Source organism: Gracilinanus agilis, chromosome 2 (assembly GCF_016433145.1).
Source record: "Gracilinanus agilis isolate LMUSP501 chromosome 2, AgileGrace, whole genome shotgun sequence".
Taxonomy (NCBI): Eukaryota; Metazoa; Chordata; class Mammalia; order Didelphimorphia; family Didelphidae; genus Gracilinanus; species Gracilinanus agilis.
The window spans coordinates 179,459,392-179,471,728 of NC_058131.1; the positions used below are offsets into that span (position 1 = coordinate 179,459,392).

Genomic DNA, 12,337 nt, shown 5'->3' on the forward strand with positions numbered 1-12,337 from the left:
TTTTCAGCCCTAGATTTTCAGCTCTTTACTGCCTGATCTTTCTTAAAGTGCACTCTCCCCTCCTAACCTTCAATTCTTAGAATCCTTAGTTCAAGTGCTACTTCCTAAAGAAAGGTTGTTAGTGTTCTTACCAAGTATGCTAGTAAATGTTTTATAACCAGCTCTCTGAAAAAAAAAATGCATGCCAACACACTTTTAACTTTTTTAATTTGAATAAAAATTTTTAATAAAAATTGGTTTTATTTATAATATATTTATTTACATTAATTTTTATTTTATTTTTTAGTTGTCTTTATTTTAATTTTATTTATTTATAATGTAGCAACTTATAATATATTGATTTATAAAAAAGGTTTTAATTTAAAATTTTTAAACAGTAATTTTAAAAATCTAGACAAGCCAAAAAAAAACAAAAACACCATGAGTTGAGCCCAGATTTGTAACATTTGATAACTTCTGAGATGTTAACATTTGCTCACATTGAAAATTTTAATATTACCTCTAAGTTGGTATAAGCTGGCTCCAGCACATCCCTGATATTCTCTCTCCTCAAATAATCATGATTTTAGAGTTGGAAGGAACCACAGTAACTATTTAGTTCGATCCATACTCAAAAAAGAATCCCCATTATTCCATATCCAACAAGTAGCCATCTAGCCCCTGCTTGGGAGACCTCCAACAAGGCAGTCAATTCCATTTTTGGATAGCTCTAATCGTTAAAAGTTTGGTTCTTAGATTTGACATTTAAGTATAAATTTACCCCTTTACAACTTAAATAAGTTCCTGCTTCTGATCTGAGAGGTCAAAAACAAAAAAGTCTAATCCCCCTTCCTGTGGACACACTAGTTTATCAATGCCTTTCCTAAACTTTAGGACACAAGAAAAAAAATTATGTATATAGTAATCTGAATACACATTAGAAGCTTCTGGTAGAAGGTAAGTTCTTTAACAGAAAGGACTACTACTCATTTTGTCTTTATACCTCCAGTATCTCTGCAATTAGTAGGTACTTAAAATATGGTTAGTGAATAAATATTTTTTCTTCTTAAAAAGAATACTTAAAACTAAAGAAGTCTAACAAAGCCACCAATTTATATCATCTTCAACTACAAAAAGAGGAAAGCCTCTACAATTCAGGGAACTGTCGCAATAGGTTATCTATGCTGTCATAAAAGTTGGAGCTAGAAAAGGCCTCATTTTGTAGAAGAGAAAACTGGGGCACAGAGTGGCAACCAAGACCTCACACCAAGTAAAGAGGAGAGTAAAGGATTCTAATCTAATTCCTGATCCAATCTAATGCTCTTTCAGCTATACTTCTTGGATTTTACTAAGCGAAGTATATATAACATGTATTAAATAATAAACCAGCATTTCTTTGAATAAAAAAACTTTTTGTAGCAGAAAGAGAGATCAACTTTAAAGCCAGCACCTGACATGGTAAGAATCACAAATTAAGGTTTGTGTGTCTGTCATATTTCTGTGCTTTTTACCAGACAGCTGTGATAACAAACTTTTCATACCTCTGGGGTATCTAAGATTTGCTTAACCTGCAGGATATTTGTGATGTGCCAAGTGTATTTAGAGAAGGTCCCCAGTGGCAAGGCATCTTTTCGCACAAAAGCTGCAATTAAAAAGGGGACATGGTTAATAATCATAACTGAAAAAAAAATAATCATAGTTGATATTTATAGAGAACTGTTAGATTTACTAAAAGCTTTACACAACAGTGACTTTGATTTTATTTATTCTATATTCATTAAAGAGTTAATGATGGGGCAGAGCCAATATGGCAGCTTAGTAGCAGCAAAAGCCAAAACCCACTCTGACAATCCTTCCAAACCAATCTTTAAAAAGCACCTCAAAAAGACAGGAGTCAAAACCCAACACCAAGAGAAAGTAAGGGGGTTTTCCCACTGAACTCAACTTGAAAGGTAGGCAGAGAGAGTTGATTTTTCACAGGATAAGGGGAAACCAGAAGCAAAACTGCACACAAAGGAATGTTGGCCAACCTCCCCCACCGCCTACTGTGCCAGATTCTGCAACTAGACATAGGCTAACTTTGGGATCCTGAGATGGTGGGATATGCCAACAAAAGAGCACTTCAGACCCACTCCCTTGAAGTCTCAGGCCCTAGAACCAGCCCATAGTGAAGCCCAGAAGTCCATTGCACAGGGTCCTTTCAAGCTTGTAGCTGTGGTGAAGATCTAGACCCAGGGCAAAATAGCTTAAAATGCCAATCCCTGTAAGCCAGTAGCAGAAGAGACAAATCAGCAAGCAACTTTCAGAATTCCCAGTTCACAGGCAAAAAAAAAAAAAAAAAAAAAAGCTGGGAAAATAAGCAAACAGCAAAAGACTTAAACCTCAAATTTTTCTATGCGGACATAGAGAGAGCAAAACATAGAATCAACAGGGGGTGGTGAGATCCAAGCAACCACATGCAAAACTTCACCAAAAAAAAAAGAAAGGGAATTGGTCTCAAGTTCTGGAAGAACTCAAAAATAAAATAAGACAAATCAAAATAAAATGGGAAAAAGAAATTAAAGTAATACAAAAAGAAAAAAGCTTAAAAAGAAAAATTGGTCAACTAGGAAAAGAGGCACAAAAATCCAATGAAGAAAAAGTTTCCAAAAAAACAGAATTGACCTACTAAAAAAAGAGTCAAAAAAAAATCCAATAAAGAAAAGAGTTCCATGAAAAGTAGAATGCACCAAATGGAAAAGGAGGAGCAAAAGGTCATAGAAGAAATTCAGTCTTTAAAAATTAGAACTGGGCAAACAGAAGCTAATGACTTCACAAGACATCAAGAAACAAAACAAAATCAAAAGAATAGAAAAAATGCAAGAAAATATGAACTATCTCACTGAAAAAAACAACTGACCTGGAAAGTAGATCCAAGAGAGTCAATTTAAGAAATACTGGACTATCTGAAAGTCATGCCAAAAAAAAAAAAAAGCCTAGAAATCATATTACAAGAAATTATTTTAAAAACTGCCCTGATGTTCTTAAATAAAAGAGTAAAATAGAAATTGAAAGAATCCAAAGATCACCTGCAATAAATCCCCAAATCACAACTCCCAGGAATGTTATAGTTAAAAGTTCAAGAGCTCCTGGGCCAAGGAGAAAATACTTCAAGCAGCCAGAAAGAAACAATCCATATATCATAGAGCCCCAGACAGGATTACACAGGATCTGGCAGGTTCCCACATTGAAGGAGCAGAAGGCTTGGAATATGAAATTCCGGAAGGCAAGGAAAATGGGTTTACATCAAGAATCACCTACCAAACAAAACTGATTATAGTCTTTCAAGGGAAAGTATGGTCATTTAATAAAATAGAAGATTTCAAGCATTTCTGAAGAAAAGACCAGACTTTAACAGAAAATTTGATTTCCAAATTCAAATTCAAGAGAAGCATAAAAAGGTAAATGAGAAAAAAATTTAAGGGCTTCGATAAGGTCAAAATTGTTTATATCCCTGTATGGAAAGATGATATGTGTAACTCTTAAAAATTATCATTATCATATAATTTAGAAGAAACATACATAGAAGGTGTGGTAGTAAGCTGTTCAGGAAGATGTGAAAAAAAAGAGTGTACTGAGAGAAATGGGAAGAGAGAAGTAAAATGGGGTAAATTATTTCACATAAAGAGACAAAGGGGAGGAAGTAAATACTATTACAATGGAGAAGAGGATGAGGGTGGTGACCGATAATACTTAAACTTTACTGTCACTGAAATTGGACAAGGGAGGGAAGAGCCAGGTTTATTGGAATATAGAATCCTATCTTACCCTTCAAAGTAGTAGAAGGGGAATAAGAAGGGAAGTGGTGGAAAGGAGAATAATAGAAGGGGGGAGGGAGGCAAAGAGGAAGTGACTAAAAGCAAAACATTGGTATGGAGGGAAAAAGTGAAAAGAGAAAGGGCAGGATTAAAAGATAAAAAATCAAGATGGAGGGGAATACACAGAAGGTAATTATAACTGTGAATGTAAATGGGATGAACTCACCCACGAAATGGAAGCAGATAGCAGAGTGGATTAAAAACCAGAATCCAACCATAAATTGTTTTCAATAAACACATTTAAGGTAGGAAGACACACACAGAGAGTAAAGGTTCTGGAACAGAATCTATTGGGCTCCAACTAAGACAAAAAAATCATGAGTAGTAATCATGATCTCAGAGAAAGCAAAAATAGATCTGATTAAAAGAGATAATGAAGGTAATTAAATCTTGATAAAAGGTAGTACAGACAATGAAGAAACATAAGCACTTAACATATATGTACCAAATGGTATAGCACCCAGATTTTTAAAGGAGAAACTAAAGGAATTAAGGAGAAAATAGATTGTAAAACTATACAAGGGAGGACCCTCAACCTTCCCCTATTAGAATGAAATAAATCTAACCAAAAAAAAAAAAAAAATAGGAAAGACATAAAGGAAGTGAAGAAAATTTTAGAAATGTTAGATTTAATAGAACCTGGAGAAAATTGAATAGGGATAAAAAGGAATATACCTTCTTTTTAGCAGCATATGGTACATATAAAAAGACCATGTACTAGGGTAGTGATGGCAAACCTTTTAGAGACCAAGTGCCCAAACTGCAACCCTCACACCTCATGTGAGCCCCCAACTTTACCCCAGACAGGGGAGGGAGGAAACACTCCTATTCGGCTGCTGGACAGAGGGGAGGGTGATAGGGAAAATGTCCTCAGACACATGTGGAGAGGGGGAAGGGAACAGCAGCCCCCCCGCTCCAGCACACATGCCATATGTTCGTCAACAGAGTGCTAGGGCATAAAAACTTAATAGCCAAATGCAGAAAAGCAGAAATAATACGTTTTTAGATCACAATGCAATAAAAACTATAATCAACAAGGGTTCATGAAAAGGCAAATTAAAAATTAATTGGAAACAAAATAATCTAATTCTTCAAAACAGGTGGATCAAAGAACGAATCATAGAAACAATCACTGATTTCATTTAAAGAGAATGAAAAGACCAGACATAAACAGAAAATGTGATGTCCAAACACACAACTCAAGAGAATCACCAAAAGGTAATTAAGAGAAGGGGGGAAAAAAACAAACAAAAAAAAAATCACAACTTTTTTTAATGGACCCAATGAGTTCAAATGATTTGTATTCCTATAAGAAAAGTTGATATTGATAACTATTAAAAATTGTTATCATTATCAGGACAGCTAGAAGAAGTATACTTAAGAGGGAACAGTGACAAACTGTATAGAATGAAATGTAAGATTTCTACATGTATGTATAAATATATATAAAACGAGAAGTTAAAAAAAGGAGATAATATTAAGAGAAGTGGGAAAACAGACAAAATGGGGTAAATTTATATTCCATAAAGAAGCACATGGTGGGAGCGGGGGAGAAGACCAATACACAGGAAAGGTAAAGAGGTTGAGGACAGGAAATACTTAATTCTTATGTGCAATGAAATTAACTCAAAAAAGGAAGAACAATCAGATCCATTGGGGCAGAGAATTGATTCATGCCCTATAGAGAAGTATGTTTGTTTTAAATTCAGGGAAGTGCTATTTGGAAGTGTCTAGCAGACTCCCTATGGACACGTGGGGGTTTTGAGACTACATTACCCATGATTCCAATGGGTCTTAGGGCGTGGGGACGTCAAAGGTCCCCACACAGGGGGCAGTTTAAATTCAGAGGAGGGCCTAGAAAAGGCCCTTGGTCTTCCTGAGGAGCTGGCTGGCGAGCGGGAGAGAGAATGGGCTCCAGCGGTAAAATTAAAAGATAGGCGCGGTCATATATATATTTTACCAACATGGCCATGGCTTTAATTAAAATACTAATTTCTCTTATTATATCAGTCTTTATAATTTTTAATTGTAACAAGTAGAAGGGTAACAAACAGACTGGTGGGGAGGGAAGTGATACTAAGGAGAGTGTGGGGAGGTAACTCAAAAAGACCCTAAAGAAAAAAGAGGGGAATAAGAAAGGAAGGGGGAAAAGGGAAGTAAAATAAGGGTGGGATTAGGGGGACTGATTAAAAACAAAATACTGGTATAGAAGGAAATAGTGAAAGAAGAAAGGGCAGGACAAGGAGAGGAAGTCAAAATGCTGGGGAATACACAACTGGTAATAGTAACTCTGAATGTAAATGGAATGAACTCACCCATAAAACAGAAGCAAATAGCAGAGTGGATTAGAAACCAAAATCCTACCATATATTGTCTACAAGAAACACACATGAGCCAGGTAGACACACAGAGTAAAGGTAAAAGGCTGGAGCAAAAATCTATTGGGCATCAACTGAGAAAAAGAAGATAGGAGTCACAATCATGATATCTGACAAAGACAAAGTAAAAATAGATCTAGTTTAAAATATTGGGTAAGTAATTACATCCTGATGAAAGGCAGTATAGGCAATGAGGAAATATCAGTACTCAATATCTTTGCACCAAATGTTATAGCATCCAAATTTCTAAAGGAGAAACTGGCAGAGCTCAAGGAGAAATAGATAATAAAACTACACTAGCGGGAGACATGAACCTTCCTTTATTAGATCTAGATAAATAAAACCAAAAAATAAATAAGAAAGAGGTAAGAAATGTTTGAACAAAATCTTGGAAAAATTGGAGTTAACAGATAAATGGAGAAAAATAAATAGGGACAAAAACAAATACACCTTCTTTTCAGCAGCACATGGTATATTCACAAAGATTGATCATGTACTAAGGCATAAAAACATAGCAAACAAATGCAAAAAAGCAGAAAAAATAAATGCAACCTTTTCAGATCATAATGAAATAAAAATAATAATTAGGAAGGGTACGTGGAGAGGCAAACCAAAAATTAATTGGAAATTAAATAATATGATTCTCCAAAATAGTTAAAGAGTAAATCATAGAAACAATTAATAATTTCATTGAAGAGAATGACAATGATGAGACTTCTTACCAAAATCTATGGGATGCAGCCAAAGCAATACTTGGGGAAATTTATACCCTTGAGTGCTAATATTAACAAATTAGGGAGGGCAAAGGTCAATGAATTGGACATGCAAATTAAAAAACTAGAAAGCAAATAAATTAAAAATCCCCAGATGAAAACTAAATTAGAAATCCTAAAAATTAAAGAAGAAATTAATAAAATCAAAAGTAAAAGAACTATTGAAATAATAAATAAGACTAGAAGCTGGTACTTTGAAAAAACAAAATAGACAAACTACTGGTTAATCTAATTTTTAAAAAGGAAAGAAAACCAAATTAACAGTATCAACGATGAAAAGGGAGATCTCACCTCTAATGAAGAGGAAATTAAGGCAATCATTAAAAACTATTTTGCCCAATTATATGGAAATACAGCGATCTAAGGGATATGGATGAATATCTACAAAAATATAAAATGCCTAAACTAACAGAAGAATAAATAGAATACTTAAATAATCCCACATCAGAAAAAGAAATTGAACAAGCCATCAAAGAACTCCCTAAGAAAAAATCCCCAGGGCCTGATGGATTCACAAGTGAATTCTATCAAACATTCAAAGAGCAACTAATCCCAATACTATACAAAGTATTTGACATAATAAGCAAAGAAGAAATTCTACCAAATTCCTTTTATGACACTAATATGGTACTGATTCCAAAGCCGGGAAGACCAAAAGACTCCAGCAAGTGACCAAGAGAATTATTCATTATGATCAGGTGGGATTTATACCAGGAATGCAAGGATGGTTCAATATTAGGAAAACCATCCACTTAATTGACCATATCAACAAGCAAACCAACAAAAATCACATGACTATCTCAATAGATGCAGAAAAAGCCTCTGACAAAATACAACACCCATTCCTATTGAAAACACTAGAAAGTATAGGAATAGAAAGGCCTTTCCTAAAAATAACAAACAATATATATCTAAAACCATCAGCAAGCATCATCTGTTATGGGGATAAATCAGAAGCCTTCCCAGTAAGATCAGGCATGAAACAAGGATGCTCATTATCACCTCTATTATTTAACATTGCACTAGAAACCACTAGCAGTAGCAATTAGAGAAGAAAAAGAAATTGAAGGTATTAAAATGGGCAACGAGGAGACCAAGTTATCACTCTTTGCAGATGATATGATGGACTACTTAAAGAACCCTAGAGAATCAACTAAAAAGATAGTGGAAATAATCAACAACTTTAGCAAAGTTGCAAGCTACAAAAAAACCCCACATAAATCATCAGCATTTCTATATAAAGAGAATGAGAATGACAAAGAGGAGACAACACATCAAAATTTATGGCACACAGCCAAAGCAGTACTCAAGGGAAAATTTATATCCCCCTAAATGCTTATGTCAATAAAATGGAGAAAAAGCACATCAATGAACTGAGCATGCAACAAGAAAAACTAGAAAAAGGACAAATTAAAAATCCCCAGCTAAAGACTAAATTGGAAATTCTAAAAATCAAAGGAGAAACTAATAAAATTGAAAGTAGAACTATGAACTAATATTTTTAGTTGTTTTTATTTTATTTTTTAGAAAAATTTTCCATGGATACATGATTCATGTTTTTACTTTCCCCTTCACCCCCCCCAATAGCTAATGCACATTTCCACTGGTTTTAACATGTGACATCAATCAAGACTAATTTAATATTTTTAGTTCTAATAATAGAACTTATAATATAATAAGACTTTGAGTTGGTTCCATGAAAAACAAAATAGGTAGTATTGGCTAATTTGATTAAAAAAGAAGAGAATCAAATTAACAGTATCAAAAATGAAAAGGGTAATTTCACCTCTACTGAAGAGGAAATTAAAGCAATTATTAGGAGTCAATTAGCCCAATTATGACAATAAATCTGATAATCTAGGTGAAATGGATGAATATTTACAAAAATATAAATTGTCTACATTAACAAAAGAGGAAATAGAATACTTAAATAATTCCATCTCAGAAAAAGAAATTGAATAAGCCATCAATGAACTCCCCAAGAAAAAAATCCCCAGGGCCAGATGGAATCACAAGTGAATTCTATCAAACATTTAAAGAACAATTAATCCCAATACTATACAAACTATCTGGCAAAGTAAGCAAAGAAGAAATCCTACCCAAATTCTTTTTATGACACAAATATGATGCTGATCCCTAAGCTAGGAAGACCAAAACAGAGAAAGAAATTACAAATTTCCTTAACGAATATTAATACAAAAATCTTAAATAAAATACTAGCAAAGAGACTACAGCAATATATTACAAGGATTATTCACTATGACCATGTGGAATTTATACCAAGAATACAAGGCTGGTTTAATTCTAGGAAAACTATCAGCATAAATGACCATATCAAGAATCAAATTAAAAGAAATCACATGATTATTTCAATAGATGCAGAAAAAGCTTCTGACAAAATACAACACTGATTCTTATTGAAAACACTAGAAAGCAAGGAATAAAAGGGTCTTTCCTTAAAATAATAAGTAGTATTTATTTAAAACCATCAACAAGTATCATCTTCAATGGGGATAAATTTGAAGCCTTTCCAATGAGATCAGGAGTGAAGCAAGAATGTCTATCACCACTATTATTTAATACTGTACTAAAAAAATGCTAGCTTTAGCAATTAGAGAAGAAAAAGAAATTGAAGGAATTAAAGTAGGCAATAAGGAAACTAAATTCTCACATTTCATGGATGATAGGATGGTACACTAAGAGAATCCTAGAAAATCAACTAAAAAACTAATTGAAATAATTAATAACTTTAGCAAAGTGTCAGGATACAAAATAAACCTACATAAATCATCAGCATTTCTATTTATTTCCAACAAAAATCAGCAGCAAGTGTTATAAAGAAAAATTCTATTTAAATAACTATAGACAATATAAAATATTTGGTAATCTATTTGCCAAGACAAACACTGGGATTATATGAGCACAATTACAAAACACTTTTCATACAAATAAAATTAGATCTAAACAACTGCAAAAACATTAATTGCTCAGACTTGTGGGATCTCCTGTATAAAAGAGTTCCATAATATGTGGTTTGGCTTGCAAAAAAATAAAGAAGGGAGGGCAGCTAGGTGGTACAGCAGATAAAGTGCCACCTAGGAGGACTTGGGCTCAAATCTGACCTCAGACACTTCCTAGCTGTGTGGTCCTGAGCAAATCACTTAACCCATTTGCCTAGTCCTTGCTCTTTCTGTCTTAAGAATTGATACCAAGACAGAAATTAAATTAAAATTAAAAAATAAAGTGAGATGTATCCCTCACAAAACTAAGGTCATAAGAATAAATGGGCAGTACTATTGAAAACAGAGGTCATAAGTTTCCTAGAAATCAATATCCTCTCATCAAATAATATTTACAGAGGAAGAAGCATGGATTCCCAACTATACCTATTCTTAGATGGTCTACCACTAATGATTTACTCTATTAGACTGTGAGGTCCTTGAGGACAGAAAAGCTTTTTTCTTTCTTTGTATCCCCTGCATTTTGCTCAGTGTCTAGCACAGAATAGGCTCTCAATATATGCATGATGATTGGTTGACTTTAGTCACTCTTCTCTGCCTTTTCTCTCCTATTTCTAGCAGTTTAATATTAAAATTACCAGACTGAAGTTCTTTGATTTAGTGTCTTGTGATCTTTGGCAAAAAAGTCATAAAACTTATAAATAAGTAAAACAATAATGACGTAATGATATATGTAGATCAAGCCTGAGAGTTATCTAGACATTCTAAATAACGTCACAACTCAAAATTGAAAGCCACAGAAAAAAGAATGGTCATCAAAAACCATCATATACTATGATATTTTAGGAAGTCTTATCCAGATATAAGAATTATCAAACTTTAGGGTAAGGAACCCTTTCAGTAATATGACTTCATCTTTTTTAACTTCCCAGGTTTGAATCTCCTTGAATCATTTGATTAATACGTATTATAATGAAAACTTGGCCTTTTAAGAGTATGGTCAGGGGTAATTAGGTGCCTCAGTTAGAGAGTAAAGTCTGGAGACAGGAGATCCTGGATTGAAATCTGGCTTCAGATACTTTCTAGCTGTGTGATTCTGTGCAAGTCACTTAACCCCCATTACCTAATCCTTTCTGCTCTTCTGTCTTGGAACCAATATATAGTACTGATTCTAAGATGGAAAGTAAAAGTTTAAAAATAAATGTGGTCAATATTTCCAGCCTAATGTATTAGCACCAATCCCCTGCTTCATGTTACTGGCACATGACTCTATAATGCTGGCAGAAAAACCACCCTTCATATTGCATGCCATAAGGCCAGGAGGCTGAGTTTTCCTGAAAGATCCTGTACCTGTGGTGGAGTTAGGGAGCCTTTTCTTTGCACTTCCAACAGAGATCCTCTGCTGTAGAGCATCAAAGAAGGACTGAGGAATGTGGAACACCAATGGCTCTGGTTTGCCTAGGAAAAAAATGAAAAGAAACTAAAGTAAAGAAACCAAGAAAAAAAATTTTTTTACTGAGGAAATGGAAAAGGCCATGGTATTAAAGATCAATTAAAATTTAAATTATTACTGTCAGTGAGATTTCTTCATATAGAAGCAAAAAGTGAATTTTTGTCTCAGCTTTTGGTTAATGAAAAAAAAATGTTTAAGTTCATATTTCACAAGTTAGAATCAATTCTAGACCTAAAGCTGGGGGTCTTTTTTGATCAATAAAAAATGTAATAAAATTTATTACATATTTATGAATACTACTCACAACAGACAAGTATCTACTATAGAGTGTTTTTCTCTAAACACATCAGCTGATTTTAATCATCATGCCAGAAATTCAAAAAACTGGAAAATTCTTATCCAAATACTTCAAAAACACAAAATGTTAAGGTTAACAAGGATTGGTCAAGGTAGAAACAGAATGGTTCAGAGAATGAGTTCTATAGTTTCAGAGCTGTCTTGCCAAAGCTCTGCCTTTTCCTAACAGATACCAACAAATAGGTGGAAAATACACAGGATCATTTGTTATAACAGAAAAAAATGCCCTCTATCTGCCTGCTTTATTCTTTGCAACTCTTCTAATACTATTGAGGGCACAACTGTCCTCCTTGTCACCCAGTCTTGAAACCTTGATGTCATCCTCAAGTAGGTAAAGTGAAACTTATTAAGTCTTTTTTTAATTTTTAAATTCTTTTATTTTAATAACAAATTTCCATCTATGTTTTTCAAAATCATATGATCTATATTCTCTCTCTCTCCCTTCTTCCCTCCCCTCTCCTGGAGGTGACAAGCAATTCAATCTGGGTTATACATTTTTATAAGCAAATATCTTATAGAACAAAAAGCCCAAATAAACAAGTGATAAATCATGTTTTTATCTGCCTTTCTACTCCAATAA

General features: G+C 33.8%; 1 protein-coding gene across 1 annotated transcript in view; it reads right to left on the reverse strand.

Annotated features, from left to right (window-relative positions):
* C2H2orf42 (chromosome 2 C2orf42 homolog) overlaps positions 1 to 12,337 on the reverse strand; it is a 36,576-nt gene that overhangs the window by 13,558 nt on the left and 10,681 nt on the right. The window contains exons 5-6 of the mRNA XM_044660890.1: positions 11,298 to 11,405; positions 1,521 to 1,621 (exon numbers count right to left, since the gene is read on the reverse strand). Coding sequence (XP_044516825.1) covers positions 1,521 to 1,621; positions 11,298 to 11,405 — 209 coding nt within the window. The remainder of the gene's footprint in view (positions 1 to 1,520; positions 1,622 to 11,297; positions 11,406 to 12,337) is intronic.